This window comes from Trichomycterus rosablanca, chromosome 1 (assembly GCF_030014385.1).
Source record: "Trichomycterus rosablanca isolate fTriRos1 chromosome 1, fTriRos1.hap1, whole genome shotgun sequence".
Taxonomy (NCBI): domain Eukaryota; kingdom Metazoa; phylum Chordata; class Actinopteri; order Siluriformes; family Trichomycteridae; genus Trichomycterus; species Trichomycterus rosablanca.
This window is the reverse complement of record NC_085988.1, coordinates 47081377-47105298: the sequence shown is the minus strand read 5'-3', so window position 1 is coordinate 47105298 and position 23922 is coordinate 47081377. Positions and strand designations below refer to the sequence as shown.

The 23922-nt window shown below is 40.7% G+C and overlaps 1 protein-coding gene across 1 annotated transcript in view; it reads right to left on the bottom strand.

Annotated features, from left to right (window-relative positions):
- Positions 1-969: 969 nt before the first annotated feature.
- The window catches only part of snx33 (sorting nexin 33), a 31997-nt gene continuing 9044 nt past the window's right edge, over positions 970-23922 (bottom strand). The window contains exon 2 of the mRNA XM_062993678.1: positions 970-1736. Coding sequence (XP_062849748.1) covers positions 1483-1736 — 254 coding nt within the window. The 3' untranslated portion in view covers positions 970-1482. The remainder of the gene's footprint in view (positions 1737-23922) is intronic.

The following is a 23922-nucleotide window of genomic DNA, read 5'->3' as shown; positions in this document are numbered from 1 at the left end:
TTAATACTGTATATTTATAATGTATATCTACATTTATATTGTACTCCTTTACCACAGACACAGCCTCATAACACAAGACATAACACATACCGGTTTTTCTTCTTGAAGCACATTTCATCTTTCATTAAATTTCCTTCCTTCTGCTTCAATTTTCTGTTCTTGTACATTTTGGAATTATTTGTAAATATTTCTCAACATCAGTTGTTGGAAAACCGCCTCAGTTAAACGCTGACCCATCTAGTGGCGGGATGAGGTCACTTTGCGGGTCAGAAAATCGGCATGCATTATGAGAGATGCAGTTTATGTACGATTTTACAGTGTATTTTAAGACAATCATACGTCTTTTAAGCTCTCGCGGGCCTTGAGTTTGATGCATGTGCACTATGGGATCTGGAGTCACCCACAGGTCCAAGAGCAATCTGCCCTTTAAGCTGGTGCATCTGTTAGCAACCGCCAAAATTGTCTGTGAGTGGAAAGTCAGGACTAAAATCATGTAGTGTGAACTAAGTTTAGTTCTGTGTAAAGAATTATACTGTAATGTTAGAACCTTCCCTTATATGCTTTCACTTCCTCCCTGGACCTTAAACATAAGTAAAAGTATCTTAAAATAAACCACTAAAAGTGCCAGACCTCTAGGACATTTCCTAAAAGAGGGATTCCCTCATCATTTCCCAGGATTATCTGAACTCTAAATCCTCTAACTAATACAGTGTACGTTCATAAAATCCTTCTAACAGTGTGCGAGGCGACATTCGAAATCCTTTCTGCTAAGACAGTCAGTGATGCAATGAGCCATTTTAAACAGTGGACATAGTGGTCAGTCACAGGCAAGTCAGCAAACAAAAAACAAACCAGTAACAATTGTAGATTTGGTTGTAATGTCAAGGTCAAACTCATCAAAGACTCTCTAAGATTCCAAGATTTTTGTTAAGACAGTACAAATTCTAAAAATCTCAAAATTCATAGTAATTAAAAATGAAGATGACCATTTTATTGGGTTTTACATGAATTAAGGCATCAAGCCGATTCTATAAGTGTTCGCACACTATTATACAGCTCTAGCACCTGTAAAACCTGTGGGACATCACTGGCAGGCTCAACAATGGCTTGCTTTAAAATCTTAAGATAATCTACTTAACCTGAGTACTGAGGTCAAGATCTTTAGACTTTCTCTTCTTAGTACATATTTTAAATTACAAGGAATGTGTAAGAGAAAGATACAAATATATGGATTTTCATCAAGGCAACATGGACTGTGGGAATACGTTTTAGCCAGAAAAGCCAAGAAAGTGAGATTTAAGGTCCATGAGCTGGTGTTTGGTCCGACTATCTTCATAATTCTCTCTGAAAAATCAATCATCTTTATAGATCATACAAATTTCTAAGCTGCAGGCTCTTTGAGATAAAGATAAACTATGCGGCTCTTGTGTTTCGCTCTTTAACAAAGTTCCTCCTAATAGATTCCGACTGCAAAGTCATTGTTTAAAAACTGTCATACATAGTGAGAGTCCTCTCGAGCTGCTGCACCACTCGCTGGTAAAAGCTGATCTGCTGACGCAGATAGGCCTGCATCATGTCCTTAAAGTCCACCTCCCTGCGCTGGTGGAAATGGTTCATCTCGGCCTGCAGAGCGAAGCCCACCGTTCTGCAGCGCTTCCGAATACCGTCGGCCTCGTCCTGATCCATCTTGCCTTCGTCGCTCATGCGCTGCGACTCTTTCACCTTCGCAAATGCACCTGCAAAAGAGAAAATATAGAGTTTGATATGCTGCAGCTCTAATAAGATGGTGAAAGCTGGGTATAGAAGATATTCCATTAAGATCAAAATGACTGCTAATGTGGATATCGCTCATTAGTGTTGGGAAAAGAAAGCTACTAAACTGGCTGCTGTAAACTGGCCCTAGTTGTAAGTGAATGGAAGAGTGTGAGATGCCCTGCCCTCGCATTTTCCTCATTAGTGATTAGGATAAACTACTCCAGGTCCCGTTTAAAATACATGGAACAGTGGTCTTTTGGCAAGGTCAGAAAGTCAATTTAATTTGTCACTTGACTTACCAATGTGTGCATTAGTGCCCATAATGTTAGCAACTATAACTAGTGTACTGTACACTGATCAGCCATAACATTAAAACCACCTCCCTGTTTCTACACTCACTGTCCATTTTATCAGCTCCACTTCCCATACAAAAGCACTTTGTAGTTCTACAATTACTGACTGTAGTCCATCTGTTTCTCTACATACTTTTTTAGCATGCTTTCACCCTGTTCTTCAATGGTCAGGGCCCCCCCAGTACCACCACAGAGCAGGTATTATTTGGGTGGTGGATCATTCTCAGCACTGCAGTGACACTGACATGGTGGTGGTATGTTAGTGTGTGTTGTGCTGGTATGAGTGGATCAGACACAGCAGCGCTGCTGGAGTTTTTTTTTAATACCGTGTCCACTCACTCGGTATTAAAATACCGTAGACACTCCTACCAAGTTGGTCCACCTTGTAGATGTTAAGTCAGTGACGATCACTCATCTATTGCTTCTAGACCTTCATCAGTGGTCACAGGACGCTGCCCATGGGGCACTGTTGGCTGGATATTTTTGGTTGGTGGACTTTTCTCAGTCCAGCAAGGACAGTGAGGTGTTTAAAAACTCCATCAGCATTGCTGTATCTGATCCACTCATACCAGCACAACACACACTAACACACCACCACCATGTCAGTGTCACTGCAGTGCCAAGAATGATCCACCACCCAAATAATACCTGCTCTGTGGTGGTCCTGTGGAGGTCCTGACCATTGAAGAACAGCATGATAGGGGGGTTAACAAAGCATGTAGAGAAACAAATGGACTACAGTCAGTAATTGTAGAACTACAAAGTGCTTCTATATGGTAAGTGGAGCTGATAAAATGGACAGTAAGTGTAGAAACAAGGAGGTGGTTTTAATGTTATGACTATATTTCTGTGTATATTTCTGTATTTCACAATTATTATGGCAGCAATTCATGACTTCGATTCCTGAGTCCTTTCTGTGTGGGGTTCGCATGTTCTCCCTGTCTCTGTGTGGGTTTCCCCCAGGTGCTACGGTTTCTTTTCACAGTCCAGACATGCAGTCAGGTTCATTGGAGATACTAAATTGTGAAAGTGAGTGTTCCCTGTGATGCCTGGCGACCAGACCAGACTATTTCATTGAAACAGTATTTTATTAATATGTAGGTCTAGCTAAAATAAATATGAGCCCCAGTGCTTAGCCCTTAAGTAAAAGGTTAACTTTTAACAGTTTACCTACAGATAAGATTGTTAAAATGTCTGCTAAATGTATAACTGTAAACATGACTCACTCATTTTTTGCTTGTACACCACTGTAAACCTGACTGAGCAAACAATTACTGCAGTAGGTTAGAGGGCAACAGTGTTCTGTATTCTTTACAATGTGTAAGTGTGAATGCATGCTGTTTTCTCTATGATCTATTCCTATGCGTCATCGGTGAGGTCAAGCCATTTCACACAGAAACGTAGGAGCAGCATGGATCACCACATCCTGTTCAACCAGCCATATAGGATCAGAAGAGACAACAGGATAAATCATGGCTACACAAACACTGCAGCAGTGGCTTATCCGACCAGACACACTGGACTTTCGTCAATGTTAGACAATCACGGCAGATAATGAATGTGAATGGTATAGTAATGGTATATAAGATCTGCATACAGACTGCCCACCTCAGGCTGAAGCGCCAGTGGCACAGAAATCTACAGCAAACAAAAAAACTGAATACTGAACTAATTGTGATTGTTTTTAAAACTCAACTAGACTGGTTTTAAGACGACTGTACCCTAAATCTTGCTTTAAAGGCTGATAATAAAATATTTAAAATACTTTGATCTGGGTCTTGACTTGGTCTCAAACATATTTGTTCTGAATTGACCATGAACTTCTAGCCTAAATCTATAAAATGCACAGCACTAGGGTCATGGGAATCTGGGTTCGATCACTATCTCCAGTCAGTCTGTGGGTACTTTGTTTCTCACACCTCCCAAGAGATTAACCGGCTGCTTTAAAATGCCCTTAGTTGTGAGTGGGTTACCAGGTGAGCATCAACCCTACAACACTGGTCTTTTTCAATAGTGTACTGTGTTTTATAGTGTTCGTTTGTACACATCCAGCCCTGTAATCTGCAGAAGGAAGCTAAATCACCTGCATGTGTGTGTATGTGTGTGTCCGTCATGGTGAAGTGTAACCATGCAAATTTACAAGTGACCACATTCCACGTGAAAATATTCCTGTCACGTGAAAATAAGTCCTGGTCTTAGACTTAAGTCACGGCAGACATGTGACTGAACTTCAACTCACTTACTGAGTACTGAATCTGTACTGTATATAGGACATGTACTGTACATAGGCTATGTAAATGACACAGCATTTTTGCATTAACTACTTAGCACTGTGGATAAGGACAACATTACTATCCTTTAGTCACATTACTTCAACAATACTGTTGAAGCAAATTAAGGTTCATTATTGATTTTCCAGTGGTTTAATTACAAATGAATGAAAATCAAAGTAATATTTTCATAATGTATAAACATTAATAAGGTATCCTTGTAGTGCACAGTGTTTTGTGTCTGGCATTCACTGGTCTGACATAGTCCAGAGTCAAGACTCGAATTAACACTAATTTTTGCTCCCAAAATGACTCTTAATTAATTCTAGTGCATCTTATTATTTGAGCAAAATAACATTATTAATATAGTATTTTGTGTAATATCTTTATCATATTTATATATTATTTGTTTATAATTCACAGGTTTCATTAATACTGTTTTTGTTCATAAACAAATGTTTATAGACATAAGGCTATGCAGTCTGTGTTAGTGTATAAACATAGAGATTGATGAATGAATGATGCAAGAAGCACCAGCGAAAATCTTGCCCAAGACACCACATTGGTCAGTGCCAACTCTACCCTTAATTACATATTTTATTTTAATTTCATCAACCGCTTTAAACTAATCAAGCTCGCGGCAGGTCTGGTTTCACTGGAAAACAATGGGCGCAATGCAAGAATACCCTGGACAGTGAGCCAACCCATCGCAGGACTTCAGCCATCCCTCCACTCAAACATAGCCAATCGTGTCTTTGTACTCTCCTGCTGAACCAAAAGCAACACTGAGTACAGTCGTGGCCAAATGTTTTGAGACTGACACAAATTTTGGTTTTGGGTGCCCAGGAAAGTCCAGTACAATTGCCAGGACAGTCTCCTAAAGAGGACTCAGCTATGGGATTGGGTCACCACCAATGCATAGCTTGCTCAGGAATGGCAGCAGGCAGGTGTGAGTGAATCTGCAGGCTTTTGGAGGATGACCTGGAGTCAAGAAGGGCAGTAAAAAAGCAACTTCTCTCCAAGACAAACATCAAAGACAGACTAATAGTTTGCAGGAAGTACAGGGATTGGACTGCAGATGACTGGGGTAAAGTTATTTTCTTTGATGAAGCCCCCTTCAGACTGTTTGAGACATCTGGAAGAATGATTGTCCGGAGAAGAAAAGGTGAGCGTTACCATGAGTCCTGTGCCATGCCAAAAGTAAAGCGTCCTCAGACCATTCATATGTGGGGTTGCTTCTCATCCAATGGAGTGGGATCACTCACAATTTTGCCTAAGAACACTGCCATTAATAAACAATAGTATTAAAACATCTTCCAATAGCAAGTTCTACCAACTATCAAGGAGCAATTTGGTGATAAACAATGCCTGTTCCAGCATGGTGGAGCACCATGCCACAAATGATAAACAGGTAAAATTTTGGGTCCATGGCCAGGAAACTCCTCAGATCTAAAACACATTGAGAACCTGTGGTCAATCCTTAAAAAAAAGTGGGTGGACAAACAAAACACAGAAATTGTGATAAACTCCAAGCACTGATTAGGCAAGAATGGGTTACCATCAGTCAGGATTTGGCCCAGAAGCTGATATACAGCATGCCAGCACGATTTGAAGAAGTCTTGAAAACTAAGGGTCAACACTGTAAATATTGAGCCAGTTAAACCTTATGAAATGCTTATAATTAAAGTACATCAGTATACAGTATAGAAACATCTGACAAAAATAGATCTAAAAACAATGAAGCTCAAAACCTGTAGTTGATGTTCATTTAGTATGGTTTTATACTGCAAAATGCTCATTAACAGGTACCTATAGTAAGTGTTGCTGCATAACAACTGTAGCTGAGCACAGTTGAGAACTGTACAATCATACACCTCCCTCCTCCAGCTTTGTAATCTGATAGCATGAGTCCCAATGTTACTTCCTGGCTGCACCCTATTGTTTTTAATCCAATTTACAAACACTGCAATGCTAACACAGCTCAGAGGCAAGCCCATAAAGCAAACTACATAAGCTCTACATAATAGAGTTTTCACAGCTACTAAGGGCATAGCCTACCCTTAATTCCAATAACTCATCAAAAGTGGATGGATCACATTCTAAAGCTTTATTCACACCGCAGGCCAAAGTGGCCTCACTTAGATGTAAATTGTTAAAATAATTGTAGTGAACTGCAGGAAACTGAAAATGGTTCATTTTAATCCAACAGTTCAAGCAAGGTCAGTTTTACTGAAACAGGCTGCACTAGGGTTGAGCATGCCAGTGAGAAAACAATCTTAGTGCCATCTCAAACTGTACAAGCAACCCCCTATTCATTCCTCTGTAACAATGTGATTACGATCTAACGTTCTGCATGCCTTGCCAAGTGTAACTTGGTAGCTCGGTTCGAAAAGCTTATCTTCCTCTAAATGTGCATAAATAATGTGCATGGATAAAACTGTTGCTCTGGGTTGTATAAAGTTTGGAGCTTAGTTTTAACCAAGCAAAGAGAAGTAAAATCACCATCTGATGAGTGAATTGTGGTTTCTGATGCATTTTAGCATTTTAAAGCATTATAGGGACACATTTTTTTTAAATAATGTTTTTCAGTCACAACAATTGCTAACAGGTGTAATAGATCAATTATATAATGATTTTATATGCTTCCAACTTTACAGCAACAGTTTATGGGAAAAAAACCTTTCCTGTTAAGGCATGTCTGTGCCCTGAGTACAAAGCAAGGTGTATAAAGACATGAAGAAATTCTGGGTTTAAAGAAACTCCAGCGGTCTGCACAGAACCCTGACATGAACTCCATTAAACAGCTTTGGAATTAACAGGAACATTAATTGTGGCTTTCTCGACCAACATCAGTGCTCATCCATACAAATTCACGAAAGAGTGGCTCTTGGTATAGCTGAAAAGATCACACAGATGTCACTCTGTTTTAATACAATTAAATACAAAATCAGGTACTTCAGATTTTCAGTATGCTGACACACGACATAGCACAAGTATGCAACCTGACGTACTGTCTCAAGCAACTTGAAAAAAGAGGCATTACACACAGTTTTCCACTGAGAGAGTTGACTAGCTTGATGCAAGAAACCTTTAAGATAGTTGTGCTTTCAACCAAACAGCAAAAAATACATAGAGGCAGGAAGAGCATTAAGAAAAATGTTGCAATTGGGAGAAATCTGACCACTGGATTGGATTCAATCGAGGGAAATGGATAAATAAATGAAAAATACTAATGGTAGCACATTACACTGATCAGCCATAATATTAAAACCACCTCCTTGTTTCTACACTTACTGTCCATTTTATCAGCTCCACTTACCATATAGAAGCACTTTGTAGTTCTACAATGGTCAGGACTCTCCCAGGACCACCACAGAGTAGGTATTATTTAGGTGGTGGGTCATTCTCAGCACTGCAGTGACACTGACATGGTGGTGGTGTGTTAGTGTGTGTTGTGCTGGTATGAGTGGATCAGACACCGCAGCGCTGCTGGAGTTTTTACATACTGTGTCCATTCACTGTCCACTCTATTAGACACTCCTACCTAGTTGGTCCACCTTGTAGATGTAAAGTCAGAGACGATCACTCATCTATTTCTGCTGTTTGAGTTGGTCATCTTCTAGACCTTCATCAGTGGTCACAGGACGCTGCCCACGGGGTGCTGTTGGCTGGATATTTTTGGTTGGTGGACTATTCTCAGTCCAGCAGTGACAGTGATGTGTTTAAAAACTCCATCAGCGCTGCTGTGTCTTATCCACTCATACCAGCACAACACACACTAACACACCACCACCATGTCAGTGTCACTGCAGTGCTGAGAATGACCCACCACCCAAATAATACCTACTCTGTAGTGGTCCTGTGGGAGTCCTGACCATTGAAGAACAGCATGAAAGCGGGCTAACAAAGCATGCAGAGAAACAGATGGACTACAGTCAGTAATTGTAGAACTACAAAGTGCTCCAATATGGTAAGTGGAGCTGATAAAATGGACAGAAAATGTTGAAACATGGAGGTGGTTTTAATGTTATGGCTTGATCAGTGTATTTTTATTCAATTTCATTTTCTGGAGGTAAAATTTACCACCTCTTTATCCTAGTCAGTATCATAGTGGGTCATGTTTCCCTGAAATTACTGGGTGCAATACAGTACCACACCCCAGACAGGATGCAAATCCATTGTGAGGACTCAGCCATCCCCTCTCCCTCTAAGAGGTAGCCAATCATGTCTGTATGCAGACACCCAACCGGCCAATAGCATAGGGATTCAAATCCTGGATACCAGAAAGCACATTATATAAAAATTATACTGAAACTGCAGCTTTACTGTAGAGACAAACCCGGAATATTTCCTTATCAGAGATCTGACAGGTTTACACATTTAGATAACAAATCAGAGTAGATACTCCACTAAAGAAATAGTTTCATTCTAGTCTATTTGATTTGAAAGTAGACATGTTACTACCTCTTTTATACCCTGGACAGGGTGTGAATCCAACGCAAGGCTTCAGCCACACAACCCTAAACATCATTTTCCTGTGTTTACACTCAGGATGGACACATCAAAACATTCATTCATTCATTCATTTTCTTATCCGCTTATTCAGTTAGGGTCGCGGGGGGTGCTGGAGCCTATCCCAGCTTTTTAATGGGTGCAAGGCACACAGTAACACCCTGGATGGGACGGCAATCACACACACATACACACACCCATTCACCTATAGGGCAATTCAGTATCTCCAATTAACCTGACTGCATGTTTTTGGACTGTGGGAGGGAAACCGGAGCTCCCGCAGGAAACCCACGCAGACACGGGGAGAACATGCAAACTCCACACAGAAAGGACCCGGACCGCCCCGCCTGGGGATCGAACCCAGGACCTTCTTGCTGTGAGGCGACAGAGCTACCCACTAAGCCACCGTGCCACCCACATTAAAACAGAGAGCAGCAATGTTTCTTTCATTCTCAAATATTAAACATTCACTATTGCTTCATATTAGGCAAATGATATCAATTAGTTTGACAAAAATGACCTGGTGACAAAGCAGGATGCCAAAACGTTTGAAGCATCAATAGCAAGATTTTAAAAAAAGCATCAGTTCTGTTATTTCGAAGCATTAGAGTAGAATTTATAGCACAAGCCTATGAGTTACATGTTTGTAGTGTCCTTCTATTTAAGTCATTGTGCAGAAGATAAGCCGAGTAGTCATTTGCTTTGATATGTTGTAAACACTGAAGAGCTTTTATGCTACTCAGTAGACCAAAACGCCAAAGTCCTTTTAGTTATGATAGTACCTCACAACTTCAACTAAGATCACGGGACTACACACAATAATTATATGCCACAGTTAATTGCTGCTTTAAATTTAAACTGCATTGGTTCTACTGCTATCAATATTTTGCTATCATGACATCTCTGGTGACAAATGAGATTCCACATATCCCAGCTTGTTTGGAAGCTAAGGTCAGAACACAGGGTCAGCTATTATATGGTGACCCTGAAGCTGAGAGGGTTGAGGACCTAGCTCAAAACCACAACCTTCCAGTAAATAGTAATATTAAGATGAACTTGGAGATCCCAGCGTTCAAACAACCCATGAATATTTAACTCCAAATCATTTATAGCATGATCATAAAAGTTGTGACTGCTTACTGAAGCTTTTAGGCTGCATTCACATGCTGTACCATTGTTTGTTAAGACGTGCACTTTTGCTGCTTTGACCTCCAGTTTTTACTGCTTGACACTGTGCTTTTATTTGTGACTGAACTCTGACTCAGTTTGCCACTGACCTTTTCAAAGCGCCACCATTGAGACCAATTGTTTGCATGACGTACACAGAAGCAAAGCACCAACATGGAGGACATTAAAACATAACATAACATAACAACATGACATTAAAACCACCTCCTTGTTTCTGCACTGTCCATTTTATCAGCTCCACTTACCATATTGGAGCACTTTGTAGTTCTACAATTACTGACTGTAGTCCATCTGTTTCTCTGCATGCGTTGTTAGTCCCCTTTCATGCTGTTCTTCAATGGTCAGGACTCCCCCAGGACCACTACAGAGCAGGTATTATTTGGGTGGTGGATCATTCTCAGCACTGCAGTGACACTGACATGGTGCTGGTGTGTTAGTGTGTGTTGTGCTTGTATGAGTGGATCAGGCACAGCAGCGCTGATGAAATTTTTAAACACCTCACTGCCACTGCTGGACTGAGAATAGTCCACCAACCAAAAATATCCAGCCAACAGCGCCCCGTGGGCAGCGTCCTGTAACCACAGATTAAGGTCTAGCAAAATGACCAACTCAAACAGCAGCAATAGATGAGAGATCGTCTCTGACTTTACATCTACAAGGTGGACCAACTAAGTAGGAGTGTCTAATAGAGGGGACAGTGAGTGGACACAGTATTTAAAAACTCCAGCAGTGCTGCTGTGTCTGATCCACTCATACTAGCACAACACACACTAACACACCACCACCATGTCAGTGTCACTGCAGTGCTGAGAATCATCCACCACCTAAATAATACCTACTCTGTAGTGGTCCTGGGAGAGTCCTGACCATTGAAGAACAGCATGAAAGGGGGCTAACAAAGCATGTAGAGAAACAGATGGACTACAGTCAGTAACTGTAGAACTACAAAGTGCTTCTATATGGTAAGTGGAGCTGATAAAATGAACAGTGAGTGTAGAAACAAGGAGGTGGTTTCAATGTTATGGCTGATCAGTGTAAAGTTATACAAGTCTGATTCACAATCGGTAAAAGTCGATGAAAAAAAGATGAAAAAATAGTATGCCTTATAAATTACAGTATTCAAATAAGTGTAGCACCACCTTGTCGTAGCATAGCATGTGACATCTACATGTTGGTTGCCTTGGAAAACCTGCATTAGTTTACAATAACTAACATTAACTATTAGCTTTCATTAGCCAACTCGATGAAAAATAAGAAAAAGGGGAGGCACCTTTGCATTTACCTAGATGCAGCAATGAATTTTATAGAGTAAAAAAACAATAAATGAAATGAAAAACAATGTCACGAGCTTGCTAACTAACTAGCAGACCTACTAGCTTTCTACTAGTTATAAACTGCTTTTATCATCCAGACAGTGACTGTGATATCAACATCAACTTAGTGAAAGCAGCTGATCATCATTCCGAATCATGATGAACTTTGAGAAGGGACAGCATTGACACTTCACAGCAGAGCATCTGGTAAGTGCGAGACAGGGTTATGCAGGTTAGATCCCCAAGCAAATGGCCCACATTAGCCTCCTGAAAGCAGATCGACTCACTTGTGGTCAGCATTTAAGTGCAGTTATCACACTTGGACCAGCTGGTGCTGCCTACCCTCCTACACCATCCAGCTGAACCTTACAAACTTGACTTTGAACAGTTACTCTCCTCCTTACTGGCTTGTATGCATAAGCTATTGGGTTTCTATTCATCTCCTCAAAATACTGTTTAGTTTTGTCTACTGCCATAATGTGACTAAAGCAACAAGCACTTACTCTGACTGATGTCTAACTAACCAACATCATGACAATCACTGACGTAACAGGTAACATGATGATGAGCATTATTTAGTACAAAACATAATTCATAATCATGAATTTTTGTTTCCCAAAATAAGTTCTAACAATAAAACAATAGAAAAATACAGCATTACTGAGACTGGGTTTGCATTTTAGATAGCAAGTCTCCTCATCCTGGAGCCACTTGTATTGGCTTCATAGTTCTTTATTATAATTGAACTTACTTAATTGAGTTTTTATCTTTTCACGTCTCTAAATGACGACTATGCAGAGTTTTCTTTTTTTAAACTGAAATATACTTTAAAAATAGTCATTGTGTATCTGAGTTTGTTAATGTTAGTTGTATCGCATGCATGGTTCTAATTTGCTCAAGCAAAAATGCCTTTGTGTTCCTTATTCTCGAAGGCAAATGGGTTCTAAACAGGCATGGTCAAAAACCAATATGAGGGTGTGTCTAAAATCTCCTCAGATTTTACAGTCCCCTAAACCACGAGCATTGTTAAATATCTAAATAAGTACTGAGTATGCAGGGCCCTGTGATTTTTACTCAATTTAAAAATGGATGTTCCATATAAACAAGCATGAGCATAAAATCTTGTATTTAAGGAGGTCAAGTGTTGCATTATGCAAAAAAAAAAAAAAAAACAGTCACCCCTATTTTCATAATATGAAGTGTGGAGCTCCATCCCAAATACTTGCAGGAATATATGGGAATGGTCCCATTCTTGAAAACTCACTCTCTTGGTAAACTAAAAGTATAGGTCGTAATAGACCAAATGTGCATACTGAAGGTGAACATTTGTAAGAGATTAGTAGTAGGTACTTTTGTTATTACAGTTTGCTTGCTGTTCAAGGTATAACTAAATCCCGGTACTAACATACACGAGTCACAATTATTATATACACTGATCAGCCATAACATTAAAACCTCCTGCCTAATATTGTCCCTGTTGTGACAACAAAACAGCTCTGACCTGTCAAGGCATGACCTCCACAAGACCTCTGAAAATGTGCTGTGGTATCTGGCACCAAGACGCTAGCAGCAGATCCTTTAAGTCCTGTGAGATGCAAAGTAAACCCTCCATGGATCAAACTTGTTTGTCTAGCACATCCCACAGATGCTTGATGTGATTAAGATGTGGGGAATTCCGAGGCCAAGTCAACACCTTGAACAACACTTTTCCTCAAATGACTCCAGAATTGGCTGTCCTAATGTTGGCACTTTCGACAATGGACAGGGGCAGTGGTAGCTTATTGGTTAAGGTACTGGACTAGTATTCAGAAGGTTCAAGCCTCACTACTGCCAGGTTGCCATTGATGGGCCAATTAGAAAAAAAAACCTTAACCCCAATTGTTTGGATTGTGTAGCGTCACAGTTGTCAGTTGCTTTGGATAAAAATCCAATGTCAGCATGGGCACTTTGATGTGGCTAGCTGCAATGCACTGTGTGTTCCTTCACTTTTCTATCAGTCAGCATTAACTTTTTTCAGCAGTATGTGCTACAGTAGCTCTTCTATGGTATCCAACCAAGAGGGCTTGAAATAAGAAATGTGCCTTGGATACCCACGGTCACTGATTGTACTTCAATTGGACCACTTTTGGAAGGTATTAACCACCTTAAAAGAGCAGGCTTTTTGGAGATGCTCTAACCCAGTCATCTAGCCATCACAATTTGGTCCTTGTCAAATTTGGTCAAAGATGCTTTGACACTGACTGTTACTTGCTGCCTAATATATCCCACCCCTTGACAGGTGCTATTGTAACGAGAAAATCAAAGTTATTCACCTCACCTGTAGGTGGTTTTAAAGCTGATCAGAGTAGTTGTGGGTAAGGTTACATAAAATAATAAATTAAGAACAGAGATATCAATGCTGCATAAATATTCTTGTGCAAACTGCATCAGATTTTATTACAAAGTAAGTTGCCACTGGTAAGGAAGACTTCATGCAACAAGTATATATCAAGGTGTAGGTAACAGGAGCTTTATAAGGTTTCCAGGGACAAAATTATCAACACTTACATTAGAAAAATGACTGAGGCATAACCAAAACCAGAAACTATCCCTGGTTCAATAACCAAGCACTTAAACAAACAAAAATGATAAGAGTTTGTGTATTATCCAAGAAACACCACACCCACAGTGAAATCAGGAGATTGGGGCATTATGGTATTATGCTGCATCTCTGCAAAAGGTACTGGGGAATTACATGTCGTCTAAAGAAAATCCCCAATCGAAACATGAATGTTTAAATGTATCTGGATATATTAGAGGTGATTTTGATCTTACTGACCACGAAACAACAGCCCTAACACAATTTATTTATGTATTAGGATTTTGATGTTATTGTTACATTCATGACAGGTAGTTACAGGTTACACATGATTCATCGATTCAAGTTTAATGTCAAACACAGTCACAAACAATTTTGTATCTCAAATTCACCCCACTTGCATGTCTTTGGACTGTGGGAGGAAACTGGAGCTTCCAGAGGAAACCCACACAGACAGAAAGAAAGGACCTAGACCACTCCACCTGGAAATCAAACCCAGGACCTTCTTGCTGTGAGGCGACAGTGCTACCCACCAAGCCACCATGCTGCCCAATACCAAACACAAAGCCAAAATAACGTTTGTTTGTAAAAAAAAAAAAAAAAAAAAAGAAGTCCGAGCCAATTTAACTTAAATTTAATTAAAAATTTATGACCATTTTTAAATTAATCAAGGGTGTGACTTAAAATGACTGTTATAGGCCGCTCAGGTGGCGCAGCGGTAAAAACACACGCTGGAACCAGAGCTGGATCTCGAATACATCGTATCAAATCTCAGCTCTGCCTTGCCGGCTGAGGCTGAGCGGCCACATGAACAACGATTGGCCTGTTGTTCAGATGGGCGGGACTAAGCCGGATGGGGTCTCTCTCTCATGACTGGTGCAATCACGACCTCTGCTGGCTGATCGATGGCGCCTGCACAGAGATGAGAAAAGAGTGCTCTCAGGGTGTGTCTCTCCGTACACAACGCTGAGCTGCACTGCACTCATTAAAGTGTAGGTGATAAGATGCATACGGCATGCTGCCCACGTGTCGGAGGGGGCGTGGGTTAGCTTCGTTCATCTCAAATCAGAGCAGGGATCGGCAATGGTGGAGAGGAAGAATGCAATCGGGCAATTGGACACGCTAAAAACGGAGAAAATGGGGAGACAATGCATAAAGAAAATATAAATGACTGTTATAGTGGGTAAAATGTGCATAATAAAACCCAAACAAAAAATGCTTTTTCATCCTTTGCCTACTTCTATTCTATTGGTCTCAGATTTACAGACAAAGTAGATGTGTCTTTCAGTGCTGGGTAGTGCTGATTCATCCAAACAAATCTCAAGCAGGCTGTGGAGCTAATAGATCCCAGTTCTGTAAAATGCATGCAAGCAGTACAGATTTACTGTGTGTCAGAGAAACAGATCAAGAAAAAATGAAAAACATACATGTGCAATCCTTCCAGCTTGGCCTTGTATTATGAGGCCCAAAGTAGTCTGAGGTAAGTGCAAACCCCTTTAAGTTAAATCATTTAAATCAAAACGTAGTGGGGAGCAGACTTTATTCCTAAATACTGCACAAAAGTGCAGAGCTACACAGAAGGCTTTTCAATTGTGAGCTGTGTTTAATGTGCCTAACAGACCTGTAGAGTGATGTGGAGGAAACACTGTGAGGAATGTCAGGCGCTTTGGTCTGAGATGGAAAAAACAGGCAAAGATTTTCCTTAAGATTTATCTGTGCGCAAACAACAACAAACTAACTCAGGATCTGGCAAAAGTAAAACAGAGTCAGAGAATGCCAGCACCCATCAAGGCTGCACGGCATGCATTTCTTTTTTTTATTCGGTACTATTGCAATGTCTTTTGCAATACAGACGTCTAAACACTTTGAGCTCAAATCTTTGGTATGTGATGAAGATTAAGGTCTGAAAAAGATCTTCTGTTTCAAGCAAGTAATTATAGCTAGGTAGTCACTGTCTCCACCAGGAAATACCTTATTACAAAGCACAGTTAGGACAGGCTCCTGTGCATTGATGCTAGACCTGGAGGGTTGGTATTAGAACAGAACTGACTAATTTAATCCACTAACATATTATACGCTACACCTCACTTGCATGTCTTTGGACTGTAGGAGGAAATCGGAGCTCCCGCAGGAAACCCATGCAGACAAGGGGAGAACATGCAAACTCCACACAGAAAGGACCCGGACCGCCCCACCTGGGGATCGAACCCAGGACCTTCTTGCTGTGAGGCGACAGTGCTACCCATTTGGCCACCATGCCACCCCATAAATATTTAACCTATTACAATTCCCTTCCCAGTTTAATATAAAATTAGTAGGAAAGCCATTTTTTCTATATTGTCCCAAGCTTTTCGATGCCTATATAGTTGATTAGTTCCACCTTTTGACCAGTTTTAAACCATAGGCCTTGTGATAAGCCTTATTACTAGGTTTCCCAGGCAAATCTTGCCCAGATGGATAAAACATTGAAAGAAGTGTTGATTTCAGTCAGATTTTGAGAGCAAACTACAACCACATCAAGGTACTGAACAACATGCTGAACAAACAAGCTTCACTTAACCATGCAGTTCTATAATATACACTGATGAGCCAGAACATTAAAACCACCTCCTTGTTTCTACACTCACTGTCCATTTTATCAGCTCCACTTACCATATAGAAGCACTATGTAGTTCTACAATTACTGACTGTAGTCCATCAGTTTCTCTGCATGCTTTGTTAGCCCCCTTTCATGATGTTCTTCAATGGTCAGAACCCCCACAGGACCATTATAGGTATTATTATAGGTATTATTTGGGTGGTGGGTCATTCTCAGCACTGCAGTGACACTGACATGGTGGTGTTGTGTTAGTGTGTGTTGTGCTGGTATGAGTGGATCAGACACAGCAGCACTGCTGGAGTTTTTAAACACCTCACTGTCACTGCTGGACTGAGAATAGTCCACCAACCAAAAATATCCAGCCAACAGCGCCCCGTGGGCAGCGTCCTGTGACCACTGATGAAGGTCTAGAAGATGACCAACTCAAACAGCAGCAATAGATGAGCGATCGTCTCTGACTTTACATCTACAAGGTGGACCAACTAGGTAGGAGTGTCTAATAGAGGGGACAGTGAGTATTTAAAAACTGTCTGAGTCTGATCCACTCATACCAGCACAACATACCCTAACACACCACCACCATGTCATTGTCACTGCAGTGCTGAGAATGATCCACCACCTAAATAATACCTGCACTGTGGTGGTCCTGGGAGAGTCCTGACCATTGAAGAACAGCATGAAAGGGGGCTAACAAAGCATGTAGAGAAACAGATGGACTACAGTCAATAATTGTAGAACTACAATATGCTTCTATATGGTAAGTGGAGCTGATAAAATGGACAGTGAGTGTAGAAACAAGGAGGTGGTTTTAATGTTATGCCTTATCGGTGTATAATCCAGCACAAAATCACTTGTAAAACAGGTATAGAACATAAAAACTGAACAAACTGTTCCTTCCTCATGAGCTAACCACTAGGTGCAACAAAAGAAGTCCTTTTAAATCCCGAACAAATTAGTGCAAAGTTACACAATAGCAGTTCCTCCAGAAACCCTGGGACTGTAGTTTAGTGTAGATGTAGTGCAGTGAATAGACTTGTACTGTCTTGACCACTTGTGACTTATCTCGGTCATTCCTGCATGTTGGAACTGGATCTTTGTACATATCCTTCCCCACCCTTGTGTCAGAATGCTGCTACTTAGTCTACATCTGTAAATTAAATAACGTCACTCTCACTGGTCATACTTTGCAACATCGTCTCTGTCTTTTTCCCATCAGAGTTAAACAGATGGAAACGTGATTAAGACGGGCTTGTCCCCTCCCTTGGCACCTATACTTTCCCTTTTCCTGTAAAAAACTTCAGCAGTACGTTTGTGTATCTGTGTGTGTGTGTGTGTGTGTGTTTGTGTCTGCTCCACATCAAAGCCACAGCCCACAGCTCTTTTTTTCCTCAGAGCTGGGAAGCCATAGCACACTGAAGATATGCAGGTAGAAAAGTCAAAATAATGCTGACCAAAAGCTCTCCCATGATAGCCTCATTCTGATTCATGGCTACCCTGTACCCAAAATCAGTGTTTTACATGTCCAAATATTCATAATGTTTCTCTGTCTATTGACTTACTGCAGTAATGGTGAATAGGATACAGTGGGGCCAAAAAGTATTTAGTCAGCCACTGATTGTGCAAGTTCTCCTACTTAGAAAGATGAGAGAGGTCTGTAATTTTCATCATAGGTACACTTCAACTATGATAGACAAAATGAGAAAACAAAATCCAGGTAATCACATTTGTAGGATTTTTAAAGAATTTATTTGTAAATTATGGTGGAAAATAAGTATTTGGTCACCCACAAACAAGCAAGATTTCTGGCTCTCACAGACCTGTAACTTCTTCTTTAAGAAGCTCTTCTGTCCTCCACTCGTTACCTGTATTAATGGCACCTGTTTGACCTCGTTATCTGTATAAAAGACACCTGTCCACAGCCTCAAACAGTCAGACTCCAAACTCAACCATGGCCAAGACCAAAGAGCTGTCGAAGGACACCAGGAAGAAAATTGTAGACCTGCACCAGGCTGGGAAGAGTGAATCTACAATAGGCAAGCAGGTTGGTGTGAATAAATCAACTGTGGGAGCAATTGTAAGAAAATGGAAGACATACAAGACCATTGATAATCTCTCTCGATCTGGTGCCCCACGCAAGATCTCATCCCGTGGGGTCAAAATGATCATGAGAACAATGAGCAAAAATCCCAGAACTACACAGAGGGACCTGATGAATGACCTGCAGAGAGCTGGGACCAAAGTAACAAAGGCTACCATCAGTAACACACTACGCCGAGAGGGACTCAAATCCTGCAGTGCCAGGCGTGTCCCCCTGCTTAAGCCAGTACATGTCCAGGCCCGTCTAAAGTTTGCCAGAGAGCATATGGATGATCCAGAAGAGGATTGGGAGAATATCATGTGGTCAGATGAAACCAAAATGGAACTTTTTGGTAAAAACTCAACTCGTCGTGTTTGGAGGAAGAAGAATGCTGAGTTGCATCCCAAGAACACCATACCTACTGTGAAGCATGGGGGTGGAAACATCATGCTTTGGGGCTGTTTTTCTGCAATGGGGACAGGACGACTGATCCGTGTTAAGGGAAGAAAGAACGGGGCAGTGAAAGCATTGAAGATGGAACGTGGCTGGGTCTTCCAGCATGACAATGATCCCAAACACACCGCTCGGGCAACGAAGGAGTGGCTCCGTAAAAAGCATTTCAAGGTCCTGGAGTGGCCTAGCCAGTCTCCAGACCTCAACCCCATAGAAAATTTGTGGAGGGAGTTGAAAGTCCGTGTTGCCCAGCGACAGCCCCAAAACATCACTGCTCTAGAGGAGATCTGCATGGAGGAATGGGCCAAAATACCAGCTACAGTGTGTGCAAACCTGGTGAAGACTTATAGGAAACGTTTGACCTCTGTCATTGCCAACAAAGGTTATGTTACAAAGTATTGAGTTGAACTTTTGTTTTTGACCAAATACTTATTTTCCACCATAATTTACAAAAAAATTCTTTAAAAATCCTACAATGTGATTTCCTGGATTTTTTTTCTCATTTTGTCTCTCATAGTTGAAGTGTACCTATGATGAAAATTACAGACCTCTCTCATCTCTCTAAGTAGGAGAACTTGCACAATCAGTGGCTGACTAAATACTTTTTGGCCCCACTGTATGTTAGCGTGATGGCTATTTTTATTTGTATGTATAACTTGTGCACTTTAAAAGTGCATCCTTACAGTTAGATTTGGTAGAATTTTAGTTTTAGTTGTTTACTTATTGATTCAACCACAGATGAAACCCTGCATTCAGAATCTATATGGTCGCTACAAGCTCATCTACGTTGTTTTGGTAGCAAGCCATCTCACTTTCCATCTTTTTGATCAATGATTAATTCTCATCCATGATATTTACTCAATAGGTACATCTGTAGGTTGTACCACATTTTGTTGAAGATTTACTGCCTTGAAGAGATATATGTAAAGCTGTAAGCATTTTACCACTTCAAAGAAATCTAAGCGTCTGTTATATATTACACTGATCAGCCATAACATAAAAACCACCTCCTTGTTTCTACACTCACTGTCCATATAGAAGCACTTTGTAATTCTACAATTACTGACTGTAGTCCATCTGTTACTCTACATACATTTTTAGCCTGCTTTCACCCTGTTCTTCAATGGTCAGGACCACCACAGAGTAGGTATTATTTGGGTGGTGGATCATTTTCAGCACTGGAGTGACACTGACATGGTGGTGGTGTGTTAGTGTTTGTTGTGCTGGTATGAGTTGATCAGACACAGCAGCGCTGCTGGAGTTTTCAGCACTCACTGTGCTGTGTCCGTGTCCACTCACTGTCCACTCTATTGGACACTCCTACCTAGTTGGTCCACCTTGTAGATGTAAAGTCAGAGACGATCGCTCATCTATTGCTGCTGTTTGAGTTGGTCATCTTCTAGACCTTCATCAGTGGTCACAGGACGCTGCCCACGGGGCGCTGTTGGCTGGATATTTTTGTCCAGCAGTCCAGCAGTGACAGTGAGGTGTTTAAAAACTCCAGCAGCGCTGCTGTGTCATATCCACTCATACCAGCACAACACACACTAACACACCACCACCATGTCAGTGTCACTGCAGTGCTGAGAATCATCCACCATCTAAATAATACCTACTCTGTAGTGGTCCTGGCAGAGTCCTGACCATTGAAGAACAGCATGAAAGGGGGCTAACAAAGCATGCAGAGAAACAGAAGGACTACAGTCAGTAATTGTAGAACTACAAAGAGCTTCTATATGATAAGTGGAGCTGATAAAATGGACAGTGAGTGTAGAAACAAGGAAATGGTTTTAATGTTATGGCTGATCTGTGTCTATGTTATATGATCAAATGTCTTTGTCTTTTACTGTTTAAAAATGTATGTACAAACCACATTTGCAAAAATCTTGGGACATTTTGTAACATCTAATAAAATAAAGAATCTGTAATTTTGTGCTCCCCACTTTGTACCAAATTTCATGAGAGAAGTCAACCAGTTCAAAAGGTTTCTGCCCAGATTAATTAAGGTCTTTTACCATCTACTACTGTACATTGTGAAAAGAATTAAGAGAATCTGGAGAGATCGTAGTCCTTGTAGGTCATGAACGGAAACCACTGTTAAATGTGAGTGACCTTCAAGCCTTTAGATAGCACTGCATGAGAATCTATCATGCTACAGGGATGAATATAGCCACGTGGGCTCAGGAGAACTTTAGAAAACCAGACAATCAAGACAAGCATTGGGGATCTTTTCTTTGTACTTTTATCAGTTAAATAAAAATTCAGGAGAATTAACAAATCACTGGTTACAACACATCCCAACTTAATACAAAGACGTTCCCAAGGCAGCTGCCTCAGGCAACTGGATTAACTTTCCATTCTTTTCCACCCCTGCACTTCACATTAACAATTGTGTCAGACAGTGCCACCTCATTTGTAATTCTCAGAGGAAACAATATTGAAACCCGAAAACGTATTTAATTTGAGGTTTTTAAATGGAAATACACTGTCCAAACTGTTTCAGTCAGCCAGCCTCACCCCCAGATGACAATCTTTAAAACAGGCTGCTACTTTTGTTACTTATTTCTTTTACAACTAAAAATGCATAAGACTTCAGATATGTAAAGCCTATAAGTATTCACTGAAAAAAAGTTGCTTTAGCTATGGCCTGGATACATTTCAGAATGTTAGTTTTTCACCCCCTCATTCTAACCTCCTAATTCAATTATATCTGATTGCAATTTCTTCAGCACATGTTCAACAACTGTCTATCTAATTTAATATACGGCAACTGTATGCTGTTCTTTCTGAGTTATGTCAGATGATGAGCGTGACCTAGTTTAAAGAGTAGTAATTATACAGTAGACACCTGCCAAAGATAAACATTTGAAAGAGCATGACCCGGCGGTTTCTAAAAATTGATTGTTGGACTGTTTTTCACATTGATACTCACCTGCAAAGAAGCCATTTTTAAATGTGCCTGGCCTGTGTAACTGGAATGTGAAAAAGTAACTGCCCCCCCACCCAGCTGCTATTTATTTATTTATTTATTAGGATTTTAACGTCATGTTTTACACACTTTACATGGTTACATTCATGACAGGAATGGTAATTACTGGTTACACAAGATTCATCAGTTCTAGTTTTAATGTCAAACACAGTCACGGACGATTTTGTATCTCTAATTCACCTCACTTGCATGTCTTTGGACTGTGGGAGGTAAATGGAGCTTCCACACAGACTCCACACAGAAAGGACCTGGACTGCTCCACCTGGGGATTGAACCCAGGACCTTCTTGTTGTGAGGCGACAGTGCTACTCATGCTCAGTCATGATTACTGCCAGAACTGTAGTATCTGAACATCACTTTAACACAACCTGTCTGCTGATGTGAAATACACTGATCAGCCATAACATTAAAACCACCTCCTTGTTTCTACACTCACTGTCCATTTTATCAGCTCCACTTACCATATGGAAGCACTTTGTAGTTCTACAATTACTGACTGTAGTCCATCAGTTTCTCTACATATTGTTTTAGCCTGCTTTCACCCTGTTCTTCAATGGTCAGGACCCCCACAGGACCACCACAGAGCAGGTATTATTTAGGTGGTGGATCATTCTCAGCACTGCAGTGACACTGACATGGTGGTGGTGTGTTAGTGGCTTGAATCCCACTAACCCTCAATTGTTTAGACAGTGTACAATCACAGTACTGTAAGTCGCTTCGGATAAAAGCGTCTGCTAAATGCCGAAAATGTAAATGTACTGTAGGTTAATGTTAGAGCTCTACATCACTATGGTAGAATGTTTTATTAATTCAGTGAAAACCTAAAGCCTTGTTAATATGACAGAAATGATGCTGCTATAAGCTTGGCGGTTATTGGTTAACCATTGACTAATGTCAGATGGTTATCATCTGAAATAATTTGTCAAAATTTGCATGCCTAGATACAATAAAAAAGCCATAACGCTACTTTGTTCCTTACTTGACTGAGTAGTTGTGACACTGGGGATGTAATGCAGGCCTAGCTGAAATAAAAGTCATGTTTCATGGAACAAGGCCACAGGAAGTTAAATAATTCCACATGCTTTCCCCTCTCTCAAAATATTTTCTTCACCATGGCCCAAAGCTTCAAGACAAAATTCAAAAGGCTCCAGAACTGATTTCACAACTGTAAATTCACTTGAGGAGCAACACACACCAGGGAGCATGTTTTTATTTCCCCTTGTTTATTTGTTCCATTTTCTCTTTCCTTTTGTATATTTATTATTCTCTCTGATCACTCCCTAAACGTGTGTAGGCAGGGGAAATAGCCTCTCAGGTTTCTGATTGCCCAGTCCGCTCCTGCAGCGACGGGAGATCGACACCTGAGACGCTGCAAGGGTCCAAGCTATTGTTTCACTCTGGCTCGGCTAGAAAGACAACACCAGAAGGTGCATTTCCAAGCTACATGTTTTATACATCCTTACATGTAGCTGTCTCTAAGCAACATTAAGCTTGCTGTTTCATCACAACAAAATGTGAAAACCATAGAACAAACATCAGCCAAGTCATCCAGCAGCAAATCAGACGGCACAGCCCAAAAAGTCTGGCAAATTGCATCACAACTGTTTTGTTTTATAAGTCATAGCCCAACCCCATTCTTCCCCTGGCCTTATATCTCAATCCCATTATGTGGTTGATACCACACCCTTAGGACTTTGCTCAGGGCTGCCAGCAGTTCACCATCTTGCCGAACAGCAGATTATCTATCGAATTATATAAAAGGCTTTGTAAGAATGGGTGAAAAGCATGTGACAGATTAATATGCTGGGGAATGACTATCTTTCCAATCGCCTTGG